This window comes from Lycorma delicatula, chromosome 1 (assembly GCF_047948215.1).
Source record: "Lycorma delicatula isolate Av1 chromosome 1, ASM4794821v1, whole genome shotgun sequence".
NCBI lineage: Eukaryota > Metazoa > Arthropoda > Insecta > Hemiptera > Fulgoridae > Lycorma > Lycorma delicatula.
Window position 1 is genome coordinate 105,951,609 of NC_134455.1, and position 18,268 is coordinate 105,969,876.

At 28.5% G+C, this 18,268-nt stretch overlaps 1 protein-coding gene across 1 annotated transcript in view; it reads left to right on the top strand.

Annotated features, from left to right (window-relative positions):
• LOC142320753 (membrane-bound alkaline phosphatase-like) overlaps nucleotides 1-18,268 on the top strand; it is a 167,051-nt gene that overhangs the window by 60,340 nt on the left and 88,443 nt on the right. Inside the window, exon 2 of the mRNA XM_075358748.1 lies at nucleotides 10,264-10,317. Within this exon, the coding sequence (XP_075214863.1) occupies nucleotides 10,264-10,317 (54 nt within the window). The remainder of the gene's footprint in view (nucleotides 1-10,263; nucleotides 10,318-18,268) is intronic.

Consider the following 18,268-nt stretch of genomic DNA (forward strand, 5'->3'; position numbering starts at 1 on the left):
AAAAAATACAGTGATTGGACTATTTGTGTTTCAAGTGTTTAAACAAGTTAGTCTTTGATAGTATGTAGCCTCTCATGATATATATTTATAAAATGTGTGTGAGTGATTATGTGGTACAAATAAGAAGTGAAGTGTATATATTAGTAATATAAAAGTTTAAAATAATAATATAAATTTATAAAAGACAGTGTTAGTTTTTTCCTTATATAAATATTTACTGCACTTAAATTTAAGTAACAGTCATCTAAGCAAACCTTACATCATCTTCACCCTTGATATCATCTACTCTAAAACCACAACCTAAAGCTTTACACAACCACAATTTAGATACTAATATTTATATTTGATACACTTGTCTGTTAATATTCATGTTCAACTAAATGGTCTTCATTATACAACAATGGCATCATACAGACGACCACATCATTACAGAAGGCTCATCATATTAAAATATCCATTATCCTGTAAATGACAACATATATATAGTTTTAATTATTTCATCATACTATTTACATAAATATACTTTCTTATTTAAGAATTTTTAGTATTTTCTTATATTCTATAAATTTATTATTTGTAATTATCACAAACATATTCCAGAACAAATATTAACAGAAATTTTGAACCCATAACAGTAATAAATATTAATAATGTCCAATACATTCTAATAAAATCAAAAATTTTTAATAAATAATATTTATGCCCTTGAAATTATAAAAGAAGTTTCTTCTTACTTTTTAACATTTGAAATTACTACAGGGTGAAATACTCAAAATTATTTTTATAGCGCTCTTCCCCTACACATAATTCTTTTCTTTTGGTCCTTGTCCACTTTGATAGCTTTTAATTCAAGTATTTTCTGTTTCCCAAGTAAATCATTTTCAGATGAAGAGTTACTGGTAGACTCATTATTGATATAACCAATATAAATATAAAAAAGTTCAGGCACTTAAAGTCAAATCATTTAATAATTTGTTGTTCTTATAGGATAGCACACAGTATAATTGATATATAGTCAATAGTCATAACATTTTATGCGATATTTTATAATTTTAATCTCTGGCTCCAAATGAACCACACTAAAATTTAATCAAATGAAACACCTATAGAAATAATATTTTAAAGTATGTATGGAAATTTCGGTTATGATGAGGAATTCCTGTGAATGGGGAATAGAATAACCTGTTAGTTGAGAACATTATTTCACCTCAAACACACATCAGGAAATGTTGGCAGAATGGTTTGACCAGTTGAGCAGAAAATATGAAGCACGATAAGATTGCTGTATTAGGGAATTTCAATCAACATGTATTGATTGAGAAGCTCACTTCCTAAAGCTTAGTATTCAATATTATGCAAGCAAGAAGATTTTTATTAATCTATGGAAGATCACAATAATTAAGCAGTGCCATTTAGCAGGTTGAAATTAGTCTAAAGGTGACTACTTTTATTTGTATAATGCTGAAAAAGAGGTAGATAGGAGTGGAGATCCTATACTTCCTCAAATATTTGTGAAGCTTCGATAACTATTTGAATATTTTATTGAAAAAAATTATTAAATATGTGTGTCAGGAGGTTTGATGCTTTTTCCATCTATTTTCCAAAGAGTTCATAATATGTTTAAAATATTTTTAAAAAATTGCACATAGAAACTTTAACAGAACAAGATTGATTACATAATACAATGATTAGTTTTATTAAGGAAAAATTTTAAGATCTCCTGAAGAGAGATATCATGAAAAGAAGCAACAGGATTAAAGATGAGATTTTAAATTATGCCTGCAAATCTATTTAAGCCTGTTAAATCCTTTCTGAAGGATTGAAAAGTTGTTGTTCAAGTAAAAATTCAGTATAAGTTATTATAGATGCCAAAGAACTAAGTAAAGAATATGTAAACATCTTTCAATCAGTCTCCCAGCCTGTAAATAAAAATATTGAATTCTTTATAATTTAAATGAACATCACATTCCAGATATGGTAGGTAATCCTAATGTCACTAAAGACAAAATATTGGATGGTACTGCGAGGTTTAGAGTGCATTGTGTAGTTGGTAGTGGTGGCATCTCTCCTTTTAAATTGCAGAACTGATATTTTCAATATATTTCATGATTGGCATGGAAAAAGGCACAGGAAAAAGGTTTCACCCACCTCTAAGAAAGGTAATCTACAAGAAATTTTCAATTATAGACCACTCTTGGTTTTAAATGCGGTAGCTAAGGCTTTTGAGTGTTGTGCATCCACACCACACTCACAATATAATTATCTGAGAGATAATTATATTGTGTTAATCAATATAATGATTAATGACAGCATAGTTTCATGACTTAAAAATCTACAGACACAAATCTGAACGATATGCTGTCATTTATTGCTCTGGAAATTGAAAACAATAAATGTGTCAATATTGCCTACTTTGACTTTAGAAATGAATTTGATACAGTTCCTAATGATATCTTGTTGCATAATTTGTAATATTACAGCATGAAGAATGATATGCTGAGAATGGATCCATTTATATTTACCAGATAAGAATTTGCAAATTACAAGTATTTTTTTGAAATCTCTACCCAGCTTGTTGTCATGTCTTATATTCCACAAGGATCAAATTTGAGATCACTTTTATTAATCATCTTTATTAATTACATGTGAAATGAAATGAAATCAAGGTCATTAAATTTGCAGATGATGTCAAAATGTATGGGAAAGTAACTCTTATAGAAAATTCTTGGCCCTTAAGAGTGATGCTGATGCGACTCATAAGTGGTCAGTTAATGACAAAATGCCTATAAAATTTTATAAACTGTTGTTATGAACTCTGCTAAGAAGAAGCTACAAGTTAGATACCAAAATATAATAAATACTCAAGAAATATGATAAGTAGTCTAGCTAACATTTAGGAGGTATCTTCAAGGCTAAACCTTTATTTAAACAATACATAGATATCATAACATTCACGTAGCAAAGTAATTTTGGTTTGATTTAATGGGTGAGTTCCTACTCACCCAAAACACTGAAAGTTCCTACTTTCAGTGGATTATCTCTATTCAGTGCTTCTACCATATATTCAATGATCAGAGAGGTATTGAAGTGTTACTGTTCTATAATGTTGTTCTACACTAGGGAGGTTACCAATCTAAAGATTGAATTGGTGCTTAAGTAGTTATTTGAAATTTACAACGAAGAGGACTGATCATGAATAAAAATTCCTAAGGAGTGGAATGTAATATTTTGTGCATTGCTTCCTTGGATATAAGAAGAAAAATATAAAATGTTATGTTTATATACAAGGTATGGATATATCAATTAAAACATCTAAGTACCAGAATTCCTTATTTAAGGATTAGGAACCTTAACTGATGTAGATATTGTCAGCAAGGTATAATATTGTCAGAAGCAATATGTGTCAAAGGACTTAATTTTATTAATGAAAGTGAATTTTATATTTTTAATCAGAACCTTCGTTGTTTTAAAAGGATAACTGAAGATATTTCCATGTGATGTTTTTACTGATTTACTGAAATACATGATCAATCACTTTGATATATATGAAAGTAAAATATGTTAGAGTAATACATTTTGGATAGATATTGTTAAAAATATTTATCATACCTTTTTTGTTTCTAATTTTTACTTCCAATTGGTTACATTTTTTTTAGGAATCTTAAGTAAATTACATCACATATACATATTAAAAAAGAATCCCCATTGAAATTCCTCAAAAATTATATACTAATAATATATGTAAATTCTGAGGGTAAAATAATTACATACGAAGGTAGTTTTAAAGAACTGTTCTATCAGTAATATAGTAAAAAACAATAAAAATAGCAAGAATCATAATAATATCAGATTGATGAAACACTTAAAAAAGAAAAATTAAACCAAAAAATAAAGAATGAAAAATGAAATTGAAAACAAAAACAGAAAGGAAGAAAATGAAGGATTGATTAATATACACATAATTCTTACTCTCATTTGACATACTTGCAGTATGTTATTTTTCTGTCCAAGTACACATTTGTATATAAGTGAAATTTGACTATGTATTAGAGTACGGTTTCGGTGCTCTGATAAGTTACTGTAGCAAACTAAGATTTTATTACTCTTCTGATTTTCATCTTTTCTACTTTAGCTGGATCTTCCCCACTTTTCTGTGCAGATTAGTATCTATATATAGGTTGGGATGTCCAGAAGGGGTAAGAAGAGGCAAAAAAATTATTATTATTATTGGATTTAATTGAATTTAGAATTAATATTAAAATATTATCAAAAAGATTACTTATTTTAATAGAAATAAAAAAGTAGGGTAAATCCAGTAATAATAATAATAATAATTATGGTCTTCGTTTAATTATTTAGTTGAGGTGAAAAATACTTGTAAGTCATGAACAGGTTTATAAATTTTAAGAAGCTGACAATTTTTAATTATTTTCAAAAATGTTAAATTTTTTTAATTGTTCATTTTAAACTTCACTATAAAACTATCGCACCAAAATAGGAAACAGTAAAGAGTGGAATAATTTGTTTTAAATTTAATAATTTAGTGTAATCGAAAAATTAGTTAAGAATATAAAAATACCACTAATTAGAGTAAAAATGAAAATTAACAACTTATTTTTAAACTACTAGTAATAACTCATCTATAAATAAATTTATCTGAAAGAAAACTTATATAGAAAAGAGTTAGATTAAAACTTGTACTTTCTTTTTTTAAGGAATTTTCATTTGAAAAAATTAAAATAGGAGCTTACTGTACAAATCTACCGTTTTATGTAGATGATTTAAGTTCTTTTAACAAGAGTGATGACTGCATGGAGGGTAGAATAAATATGAGTGATTTTGAAAAATAACATTAATTATACGCACTAATTATAACAATGATGTCATCATCATATTATATTAAATTATTTTTATATTAGTCATTCATACCGTCTATGTAATAGATGCTTATCTATATTTCGTAATAATTACATGTATCATTTGTAAATGAAGAAATAAATTTCTCACTATTTATTATTAATTAGATACCAAATTAATCTGTGGTTAGTTAAAAACCACTTGAACTTAGAAGCAGATGGCTAACATGAAAATATTAATCAACCAAACCAAAAATGAATTTCAAAAACTTACAACATAATAGTGCTTGACAATGCCATATCACTCTGTCAAAGAAGAAAAAATAGTAATCGAGTGGGTATTTCACAGTTCACCTTCATCTTATTATGGAAACTTTAATCTAGCAAATGCTTTGCATAGTTTGGAAAATTGGTGGCGCATGTTTTTTTGAAAGTAATTCCCATCTTCATTAAAAAAAATGTCAACAAAGCAGGATTAGTACTGTTATTTTTCAATAATCTTAGATACATAATATCAGTAATAGAAGCCTTTCATAGAAAAACAGTTCAAATCTGTTTTGCACCATACTGATATTCCCAGTAAATTAACATCTCTTTCTTCAAAGACATGTTGATTTTTTATTAGTTCATTATACAAAATTATATTAATTACCAGTACTATTAATTTTAAAATCACTTCATAAGACCAAATAGATTTTTAAGAACTTTCTTTGCTCACAAATGTGAATACTTTAAATAGACAAAAAAATTACATCGTTGTTTATTATCCAGTTGGAACTAATTTTATTTAATAGAATTATAAAAATTTTCAAATACTTTATGCTAATAGTTTCGTTTCTTCTTATCTTTTTAACTGCTAGTGGAGAAGCGAGTAGGAGAAGTTTGTTCATCTCTTCTTTGTTGACTTGGTGAAGTATTACTTACTGTTATTGTTTTATTTGGTTTCGGATATGTCTTGGATTGTGTTAGTATGTGTACACACACGCGCACGCACACACAAACACATTAATAAATGAGGTCTGTTCAGAAAATAACTTAACTTTGTTTTTTTTAATCTTTATTATTAATTTTATAAATTATTGATCCTTGTCCGATTCAAAATACTCCCCTCCACTATTCACATACTTTTCCCAACAGTGTTTCCACTTCACGAAGCAGTCCTGGATAGCTTCAAAAATTTTATGAAATGCTCCAACTGAGATCTAACCTCTTCTGGAAGTTCTCTAACAGTCAATCGACGATTTGCACGCACCAGATCGTTGATTTTATGAACGCGGGAGTCGAAGGCCTTCCTTGTCGAGGTCATCTTCAATTTACTGATGACTACTTTTAAATGGTGAAAACTATTCGTAACATTGTGTATGACCCAGAGCATCATCTCCGTAAACTTGTTTCAAAAGTTGAAACATTTCGATGAAAGTTTTCACCAGTTCACGTCAAATTTAACGTTGTATCGTTGCTTCCGAAATTCGCATATTACAAAAATCGCAACTAACATTTAAACATGTTGCACTCAAATAACAATAACACAGAAACTAAAGGTAGTGTCAAAAATCCAAGAACGTATGGCTGTAGAGGAGGTTATGTGAAACACAATGCTGCCAACCACACGTCACTAAATATCTCCGTTGGCGCGTAATTAAAAATGTTCGGTTATTTTCTGAACAGACCTGGTATTATTATATCTTCATACTCCATCAACCTCTACAATGGAATATTACCATCTCATCCTTTCATATGGATGATCCCGGTTCGAATCCCGGTCGGTCATAATATTTTTTATACGCTACAAAATTTCCATTTTATATTCCCTCGCATAAGCCACAACCTTATTTAGTAAATATATATATATATTTATTTATTTATATGTAATCATAAATGAATATTTCTCGATTGGATATTATAATAAAAACAGAAAGATAAAATATTCAGATTGCAAACATTACCAGATGATTTATGAAAATAGAATATTTGTGACCCAATTACTTTATTTGTATTTATTTTTACCATCGGAATAGTCATTTATTTGTAATCTAATTATTTTGTTCTTCTTTCTACATACACATAAATTAAGCCCTATCGCGCTGGTCTAATGGTTAACTAGTCATCGCAAATCAGTTCTTTAACAGCTGATTTTTGAAGTCGAAGTTTCTGAGTTTCAAATCCTAGTAAAAATTAGTTGATTTATACGGATTTAAATACTAGACAGCGGATACCGGTGTATTTCAGTGATTGAGATTCAATTACTCATATCTCAGGAGTGGTTAGTCTGAGTGTGCCCAAGACTGCACCGCAATTACATGTCATACATATTATCCTCATTTCAATGGTTCTTAGGGTGGGTTGCTTACTCATCACTAGTTAAACAAATTGCGAGGTATACATTACGAATATAAAATAAAACAAATATATAAATTAAGAATAAAAATAAGAATACAACCGAAAACCAGAACACTGAGCTAGTATTAATTAAATGAAAGACAAGCTTTTCCAACATTTTTAATTATTGATCATTAGCTAACAAAAAACTGTTCAATTAATATCTAAGAACTACCAAGTCGTGATTAAGAAAAAATTTAATTATCATTTAAATTTTCAAGTATGAAACACAGACAAACGTTAATAATTTATTCGTTATCCATTTTGACTACGACACCGCTCATAGAATTATTGATTTTATGCGAACGTTTAAACAGAAACCTGAACTTACGTCGAAAAAAACGGTTCCGATTATTGTAAATTAAGATATAATTTCGCGTTTAGCAGGTATTAGATTTAAGGGAAAACAGAATGAGTAAATACTTATTTTAAAAATAAAAGTAAAATTTAACACTGCCTACAGTATCTTTGTATAAAAATTGGTTTTATATATATATATTTATATATAAAACAAATAAGATGCCTCTAAAATTAAATTATAATTTCAAGAACTGTGAAAATTTATTTATATGTATTTTTTTCTAATAATAATAATAATAATACAAAGAAGAAAAAATTAAAAAGGGAAATGTTTTAAATTAATTAAGAAGTTAATTAAAATTAAATTCTACGAAAAAAATTCAGAACGTCTGCAGTTAAACTGCAAAAATAATTATTTCTATAAACGTCGTATATAATTTATAAAATAAAAATAATTAATTAAAAATATATTTAAACGAAGTATGTTATTTCAACAATCTAACGCTTATTCATTGTATTAAAGAACTGTAGATACATCATACCAGTTGAAAACTGTAGATGAATGAAGCCATATACTTGTCATGAATTTTAACAGGCACTACTATCATTAAAAAATAACTCATTTCTCCCCTCAAAAAATAAAAACTTTCTGGTATAAATCCATCCAGTGGTTTTGTTGCCTATTCATTATAAAATAAACAAGCAAACACTTTTGTATTATATTAGCAGTGTAAATGAACAAAAAATACACGTACTTACAGGCGTCATTAAAAATTAATCTCAGTTTACCAGAATAAATTATTTTTTTCAATTCAAATATCTATGCGTTAGATTATTATTAAGGTTTTTTTTTAATTGATAAACAATTTTTTTTTCTTTAAAAATGAATGCACTTAATCGTTAAAGCGTACGTAAATATTGTATATGATATTAACACCTAAAACAATTCTGCTCATCTATAAGCAATTAAAAAAAGCTGGCAAAGTATTGCATAATTTTATTCACTATTAATCATTATAATTAATAGTTAGAGGGAAAAAATAACAGGATGTATATTTTTCAATAGAAATTGGAAATAAATTATAAGAAAAATTTTTCTTAAAATATTTATGTATTGGTTAAGCTTAATAAATTTGTTTAAAATTATCTTTCTCTAAATTTAAACCCCTTGAAACAAATTTTTCAAAAAACCTTTCTGCTTTATAGGTTTGGGGTCTGTCATTTAAAAAAAAAAAAAATCGTAAATATTTCTTGATAGCTTTATATATGAAGTATAAAATACAAAAAAAAAATTGAAAAATATGTATAAAAAGGGAGATAGCAAAATACAAACATACATTTCACTCTTAAGAGGTGAAAATTCATTTTTACTTCTTTGTTCGAACTAAATGAAATAAGCGATCACAAAAAATGGCGGTTTTCAGATTTCAATGGAAATTTCCATCCCTGAATACATTTTGACTAGTTTCGGCGTGACGCTGTACGCACATATGTATGCACGTACGTACGTATTTATCTCACATAACTTAAAAACGATTAGCCGCAGGAGGTTGAAATTTTGGTTTCAGGACTGCTGTAACATCTAGCTGTGGACCTCCCCTTTTAATTGTAATCCAGTGAACCAAAAGTGTTCAAAAAAGCCCAAAACCTAAAAGAATTTGGTTTGTTCTTAACTGCAGTAATAAGCCCTCACTGAGAGCTTTTCCATGATATATCATAAGTGGTACTTATTTTCACTGGTTCCAGTGTTATAGCCAAATAAAATTTAAAAAAATGAAATATTTGGATTTTATAAGAATTTTATAACACATCGGTTCTAATTTGACTTCATCTCCTTTTTTTATTATTATTTTTTTTTTTATTTAAATATATTGGTTTATTAATAATTATTAACTTCTGGTCGTAAAACAATTTTCACAGTAAGTAAAATTCAGTAACAAAAAAGAAAAAAAATGAAAAAATATTAAATATTATTAATGAAATAAAATTTTATGTACTTTTCATTTAAAAAAAAAAATATGTATATGTAATTTAATAGGCGAACAAGGAAATCAAGTAGTGTCCACGTTACATTTTTTTAAAAAGCTCTTATTGTATTATTTACATATGCATTGAAAGCAAAAAAGTTGCTTTATAAAGTTTTCTCTAAAATGTCTCTGAAGAAATTGTTTTTTTTTTTTTGCATATCCCCCTAAACAAATTTAGAAGAAATATAATCAGCGCTACATATATACAAACATTTGAGCCAAATTTGAAGATAATCAGAAAATATATAATTGACTAAAAAATGCGTATATTTGTATTTAAAAAATTCAGTTTTATTTCACGTAACCAAACCAAAATTACCTTCTTGGCAGTCAATAATATTTACGTCATTGTGAATTATTTCTTTCTTTTAGATAAATAATTTTAGTACAGTTTTAATTTCATTATTTTCATATATTTTAAAAGAAAATTATACTCTTCAGAATGAAAAAAGCCGATACTATCAAGACGTAACAGATATTATCTTAGCAATCAGCACTTTCATTAGGCTAATATCCTAATAATATCCAGTCTAAAAAAATTTTCTTGGTTTACCTTATTAGGTTTACGGAAATATTAAAATTTTTACACTCTTTTAAAGTAACTTAGTGCTTATGTAGCGTTTACATCCAAGTTTATGAGATATTATAAGTAGTTAACCCATAATTTAACTATAAATAATAAAATTTTTACTTTTTTTCAGGTGCCATATTAAAGATTAAGAACAAACCTGTCCAAATTGATGAAGTTGAAAAAAGTAAGTGCAGTAACTTTGTTTTAATAATTAAAGACAAAAGTAAATTCTAATAGTATTAAAGATTATAGCATAAATTCTGATTTTTATTATTTTTATAATTATAAATAATTGTTAAATTAAAAGAATAGTTTTAGGGATTAGAGATCAGATGACAGTTTTATGGTATTTCCCCCCGCACAATTTGTTTATTAGACTTTAACGTTTAAAAAAATCAGTGGAAAACGTTAATTAGAAAGCAGAATTAATCAAAATAGATACTTTTTTAAAAAGAGTTCATAAAATAATTTATGAGCTTCTATTCACTTATAAATCTATCATAGTACAAAAAAAAAACTCCTAACATTTTTATAAGATAACAATTAAAGTAGATTTTTCAATCATCATTTCTTTTTTGGCTTGTTTGATAAAGATTTGACAATTTTTAACGAATTCTATTCAAAATTTTACTTGATTAAGAACAGGAGAGATTTTTTTATTCGTATACCAAAAATTAGAGAAATGGATTAATATTATTTAAAACATATCTAATTTTAAAGAGCCAGCAAACAGAAACGTCTACGAAAAAACACAGAAAGTTTTTCTAACAGCAGCACCCAAGAGCATACTGAAATAAAATAAAAAATAAACGGACTCTACCAAAACCAGAACAAAAAATCAGGACGGCTGTAAAATATTTTTAAGTAAGCATCGTTTTGATATATGCCCAATCTAGAGCAGCTGTCACCTTTTGCGCATGTGCAATGAGTAATTACACCTATTAACTTGCTACAGATGCCATTACGTGATTTTCTTCTTTTTTTTCTTTTTTTTTAACATTTTCCCCGTGCGTACCCACCGGGTTGGTCTAGTGGTGAACGCGTATTCCCAACTCAGCTGACTTGGAAGTCGCGAGTTCCAGGGTTCAAGTCCTAGTAAAGTCAGTTATTTTTACATGGATTTAAATACTAGATCGTGGATATCGGTGTTCTTTGGTGGTTAGGTTTCAATTAACCACACATCACAGGAATGGTCGAACTGAGACAGTACAAGACTACATTTCATTTACACACACACATATCATCTTCATTCATCCACTGAAATATTATCTGAACTGTAATTACTGGAGGCTAAACAGGAAAAAGAAAGTTCTCCGTGCGTATTTAAAATGCCTAAGACAATAGACAATGGCCACGATTGTGAAATACGTGCTATAATTGTTTTCTTAAATCCAAGAGGTACGAAAACGGCCGGATTTTCGTAAACAATTAGTGAAGTGTACAGACATAATGCTATGCACGATTGAATGATGAGAAAATGGGTTAGAGCATTTAAAGAGGGTCGTACAAACGTTCATGATGCTGCACGGAGTAGGTGACATTACTGATGATCTGGTTCATAGAGTTAATTGAAAAGTCTGTGAGAATACACAGTTTCCGATTTCATCACTATGTAATGAATTTCCTTTGATTTCACAAAGTATTCTCTATGAAATTGTAGTACGTTTAAATTACTGGAAGTTTTGGTTACGTTGGGTATCAAAAATGCTGAGTGCTCAACATCTCCCAAGAAAGTGAAGTTCAAGCTAAACAATGTCGCTTTGGGAAACCATTTGCACTGCGTTTTAGAATAGACAGAGGCCGTTGCTTTTTGATTTTTTTTCTTGGGGTGAAGCAATAAATTTCGTGACATATTGTTAAACCTAGATTAAAATGCGTAGCGCAATCCAAAACAAAAGGTGTGGTGTGCTAAACGGGAATCGTGCCGCTTTATTGCGATGCTCGACTACACGCGGCTCATTGCACCCAAGATCTTGTCGTGTCACTTCGCTGGAAATAATTTGATCGTCCACCGTAATATTCTGACCTGGCATCAAGTGATTACCACTTGTTCTTCTATTTAAAGCAGTACCGCGGCGGTCTTCTCCACGACGATAATGACGTCAAAACAGCCGTTCAGCAGTGCTTATCTTTTCAAGCGGCAGATTTCTATGAACCTAGATTGCAGAAGCAGATCGCACAATACGAAGTGCTTTATGGCAATTTCATAAAAATTTCCGTCTACAAACGGAAATTATGTTGAATTGTAGATTAAGATCCAGGCTTACAGTGAATATAAATCTTTTAAAAAGAATTTTGCTTGTGTTTTTTTTACATCAAAACGGTATTTACTTAATAAAAATTTTTCGTAAATAGGGCACTCGGAAAAGAGTTTTTATTCAATTTTGAATGAAAACCATTTCAACACTAAGATACAAATTTAACAAATTACTAAATAAGGATTACCGTTCAATACTTTTTTTTATATACCTACATCCTGAATAATACTACTGTGCTAAATAATAAAAATCTTTTTTGGGTTACAGATGTAGGTTGTCTCAAATCTAAGTTCCATTGATAACTAAGAGAGATGAGTTTACTGGCAACAAAACATTGCTTAAAAACCAGAATGCTATATTATTTAATTAAATATAATCGTATTATGAATTGTTATATCCGGAAACCAGTTAAAACCAAAATTTGGTTTTCATGCATTTTCTTTAAGTGTAATATATAACAAAATAAAATACTTAATTAAAATAAAAATTATTTACGTAGCATTAATTTTTAAGAACATTGGCGACTACTATAGGTTTGGATCGATAAAAATTGTTCATATCCTAGCCAGGAATCAATTTTGGGACCTTCAGTGTAACAGGTAACTTGTCTACATCACCGATGCAGTTGAAAAGTATTTTATATAATTATTTTCTTTAAAATAAAAGTTAATATATAAAGCCAAAGTGCTAACCACGAATTTGTTATAACTATCCAAAAACAAGTGATGCTTCTAAATTTTACCTTTTTTTAACTATCTTTCAACCTAGTTTCTAAAAATCAATTTGATGTCGATAAGAGTCATAGTTAATATATATAAAAACGCAATAAAATAATTTAAAAATAAAACTTACATACATTCTCAAAAGTGAAACACTTAAGAATATGTTTCTTCTTTTCGAAGCTACAAATTAAAAATGTAAAAAGTAATAAAAAAAGGATACGAAAAAGGTACAAAAACAGCTGCTTGGTTAAATTAAAATTTTTATATATATATATATATATATATATATATATATACTAGCACTACGGCTACGCTGGCGCAACATGGTTAGTTGCGTTTCCGTGACGGTCAGGGGATATTTAGAAGGTCAGGGCTTGCTTCGCATGTCCTTCCGTCTAACCGGCGGCCTTTGCCCCCTCGACTTCCCTGTGTTCATTAAGCGTACTTGTGAGAATAATGATGATAAATAAAAATTAAAGCCTGTTCAATTTGTAACAAAAATATCAGGGTATTGTAGTTTCTTCAGAGCAATAGTTTGATCAGTTCAGGACCCGGAACTTTGAATGATCTAAAGAATGCGGGTTTAAGAACAGTCTGCCTCCATCTTAAAAATATTAGTTATAGCACGTTACCAGTCCTTCGTACGGGAAAAAATGTACTTTTCCCGGTTTAACTTTACCTAACAAACAACAGTAGGAGGAGACCGTACTTTATTTCTTTTTGTTTTTAATTTTTTTTAATCAAGCAACAGGAAGCAGGTGCAGCCAGTCGCGTAGCATATACAGTAACAGTGGCAGCGACTGTGTGGTTGGGCCGCCATTCCCCACACCGTCAAACCCCTTAAAGTTTTAATTCAAAAAAACCGAAATTGGTTTTTAGATATTTATCTGAAGAATATTTGCAAGCCCAAATCTAGTGAATATTTCGTTTAGTATAGTCGGGGAAATTTGCAATCATTGTTCAAATTTTTTTACCTTTCTTCACCTCTTTCAAGGTCGAATTGGGAAAAATTTAGAAATTGGTTTTTAGATATTTACATGAAAGTTACGTGCACCAAAATCGAGTTGATATCTTTATTTGTTAAATAGAAGTTAAAAAAATAGAGATTTCATTTTTACTCAATTTTAACCCTTTAAACTAGGAATTTCAAAAGCATCCTTTTTTAATGTGCACTTACACCATAAGAAGAACATTTATACAAATTTTCATCAATTTATCTTCCGTAGTTTTTGCTGGGCATTCATGAATCAGTCAGTCAGTCAGGACAAGTTGCTTTATAGGTACCGATGGCATATTTAAAATGATTATTTTAAAAATATATACTTTTAAGTTTTTACAATTTTTTGGCTTCTTAATTAAATTTAAGAGAAAAATTAATTAATAATTTTTAATCAAATCGATAAAACTTTTAATTCTTCCAAAACTGGTGCATGCTTATCAACGATAAGAATTTAGTAAATCTTCTGTCACTTTTCTTTCATCTTCACATGAACACTTTTAGCGAAAAACTTACACTATTTAAAATAATTTTTTTTTTAAATAACTAAAATACTAGGGATCGTCCTTGATATAATTCTAGATGTTAGGTATGAGTTCAAAAATATAATCAGAAACCACAAGAGCGTTAAGAATTATATCCCTAAAGAAAATAAGGTCAAAAGATTCGAAGAAGTATGGAAATTATAGAGACAAGCTCTGATCTAAAAATATCTTAACTGTACAGCTCATATGAAAAGAAAACTAAACATCAATGGTAAATAGTACAGACAAAATAAAGAAAAGTAATTCAAAAACCATAAGGAAAATACAACTGGGAATGTAAGATAGGTTGATAAGGAGATGAAACAAAAAAAGTCGAATGGCACAAAGTAATCCCACTAGTGAAAAAACAGATAGAAGAATTGTGGTAAGATCTAAAGTCACATTCTAACATTTCTGGTAATGAATATGGTTTATAAAACATAAATAGCTACATTTAACACCATAATTGAAGTAATTTTTCATTAAAATAACTCTGTCGACTTTCAATAATGAAAATTAAACTACCTTGATAAAATAATTAAAAGCCAAACTTTTTTCAAACCAGTTAAAATTTATTAGTTTTTCAACTACTTATACTAACTTACATAGAGTATGAATACATGAACAAATGTTATTTCACCGGACCTTTATCTATGTCCATTTATGAAACGTAATTAATAGTTAGATTTTTAATTGAATTCATAAAACTATTCTGATATTAGAGATAATAATTAAAATACCTTTTTACACCTTTCCATTTTGCAACGGTGTAAGTGCATTACGTATATACTTACTTCATGGATGTGTGATTTTTGCTGGATGAAAAAAATCTGAACACAATACATTAAATAAGTTGATTAAAAAACTTAAATTGTGAAAGTAAATAATAACGAAGTTTATACGTAAATAAGGGAAAACCTGAGTTTAAATAGACATACACAATCGTATAACTTAAAAGAAGTTATAAAACATAGTTTTTACGCTTCAAAGATATAGTGCGAATTCTATAACGTTTAATCACATTACATTAACATTCATATACTAGCGAAATAATTATGATTTTAAAGTTCTTTATTAATTATGATTATTTTATTAACAATGGTAGTAACTGAATTATTCAATCCAAAATATAATAAATAATATATAAACATATATAAATCATACATGGATGTCACTTCGATTATGTAGTATGACGAATATTAAGTAAATTTTTAACATCAAGATGTTTCTTTTTTCACAACTTAAGGGATTAGGTTGATAAACATTGACCGAAAAAAGTAAATTTTGCTACCGAAATAACAACAAAAATATTTATTTCGATTACGCGCGCGCGCGCACACACACATACACACACACACACACTGTCACTCATTCACTCACTTGTGTCTGATAGGTATTTTGAGGCAGAAAGAAGTGGGGTCCTACATATTTTTAAAAAATTGCATTTTGGTGGGTTTTTGATTTTTTTCGCAATCTTAGATCCGCCATATTGAATCAAATTTTTGTTTTTTTAAATAGGAAGGTGAACATATGAAAGAATCTTTTCACACTGCGAGAAGAACTTTGTTTTAATCACGTAGTATTTATTTAGTGACCGTACAAAACACATAATTTTTATTTTAAGCCTTAAGAGTTATAAATTTAAAATGTAGAAAAACGTATGCAGCTTTTCATTCGAGTCCAATTTAAAACAAGATAGATATATTTATTTACATGAATGTAGCTTGATAAAAATATAATTATTAAAAATTCCAGTTTGTAAGTATTGGTATAGAAAACAAATTTTATTTATTGCTATCTTACATTCAATTTAATTTACTCGTAAATTAATATTGTTTTGGTTATAGTATTGTTCCTGTACAGTATTGACACTCCTGTTTAGTTTAGTTCTATACACAAAAAACTAAAAACACAAAAAAATAATAATGTATAAAAATAGCTTCCACTTTAATTATAAAATATTTCTCCTAGCTATTTAGTGAATATATAATATTAGTTACTGTTAATTAACATAGTGGTGTTGGTCGTTACATATTGATGTAGTAGACCGTACTGACTAAAACCACATTCGCTTATGTGAATAATGGTAATAGCAATTTAGGTGGCGTTGACACAATGAAAGAGTGTGATGCAGCTGTTACCGATTTGAACTGAAACATTCCAATAAATCGTCTGATCAGACAGAGCTTATCTAAAACCCAAGACTACTCATCCATAAAATCATTCTGAATTCGAAATCTTCTTCCCCTAAAACAAAAATTAAAACGAAAGATTTAAAAAGTTTCTTGAATAAAATAAAGAGAAGATTCTACAATTCAACTTTACCTTAAACAATTTTCCAGACTTTACCAGATAATCTGATATGCAACATTATGAAATATATAAATTCTACTCGGAGTATGATTCGAATGCACAGGGCTGACTCAAAGATTTCAATCACTAACACTTCGAATAATCGCTCCCTGTAATCACAAATCAAAAGCTTCAAGCTCTAAGAAAACCTAGAATGAACGAAAAAATAACTCTTGCAGTGAAAAATATCGAAAGAAGATATCCAAATTCATCGTCATAAATATTCCTCCTAATAACAATAAAGAAAACAGCCACCTCAGAATATTCAACCTTTCTAAACCATGCAAACGCTTTAGTTAAATTTTTACGTACTTTCCTATCATCATAAATCTAGAGCTTTGCTGCAGGTAGGAAAATACAATAAACAGTCAAAAAATTAGTTACGGGTTTTTTGCATTTCTCAACGTTTCATGACGCAAGGACCCCCAAAATATAAAAAAGTGGGGAGGTAATGTTCGTACGTACGTATGTATGTGTGTTAGCGTTGGTAAAAAATTTGGGTCATTATCTCCAGGGGATGGGGTAGATAATTTCTTTAGGGTCAATTCTCTCAAATTTTTGCAAACATAATCCATTTTATATTAACTGTACATACGTGCATACTTCCTTACTATTTTTAAAAAATCTTTTGTCCCAAAATTCTTCCTCTTCCCCAAAAATCTAGAAAAATCTGTATTCTTATTTATAACTGGATTTTTTTGGCCTTCCAAAGTATAGTAGTAGTGCAAATAGCCCCCCAAAAAAACATCGGGACAAAATATTTTTTAAATATCGATTTTTTGGATTTTTTAAACTTTTAATAATAACAATATTACAAAAATAAATCATCATAATTCACCCCTCCCCCCTAAATAAAAAGAAATCTCAGGTAAATTTTTATCGGTTATACATTTTTGAGTAGAATTTTATTTAATGTCTTCTTCTAAACATACAGTAGTAAACGTAATTGTTTAAAGATATAAATAATTATAACAAAAGTTTAAAATTAACTCTTTCAAAACTACTGATTTATTCAATTGAGTTCTATTTATACAAATTACATGGAAACATTACGATTTTTTCAACACTTCCAAAAGTAACATGTGTTGAATTAATAGGTTTCAAAACAATAAAACTAAAAAAATTAAACAATGTAAATATTTTCGTAACTTGTACAGAAAAAAACTATTATGATTTTGCCCCGCAACACGTTATCATAAACCCGTACGACATATTGTTTAACCGTGAAGGTTTTCATACGGTCGCCAGTTGATTAAAACCCAAAAATTCAATAAATATCAAA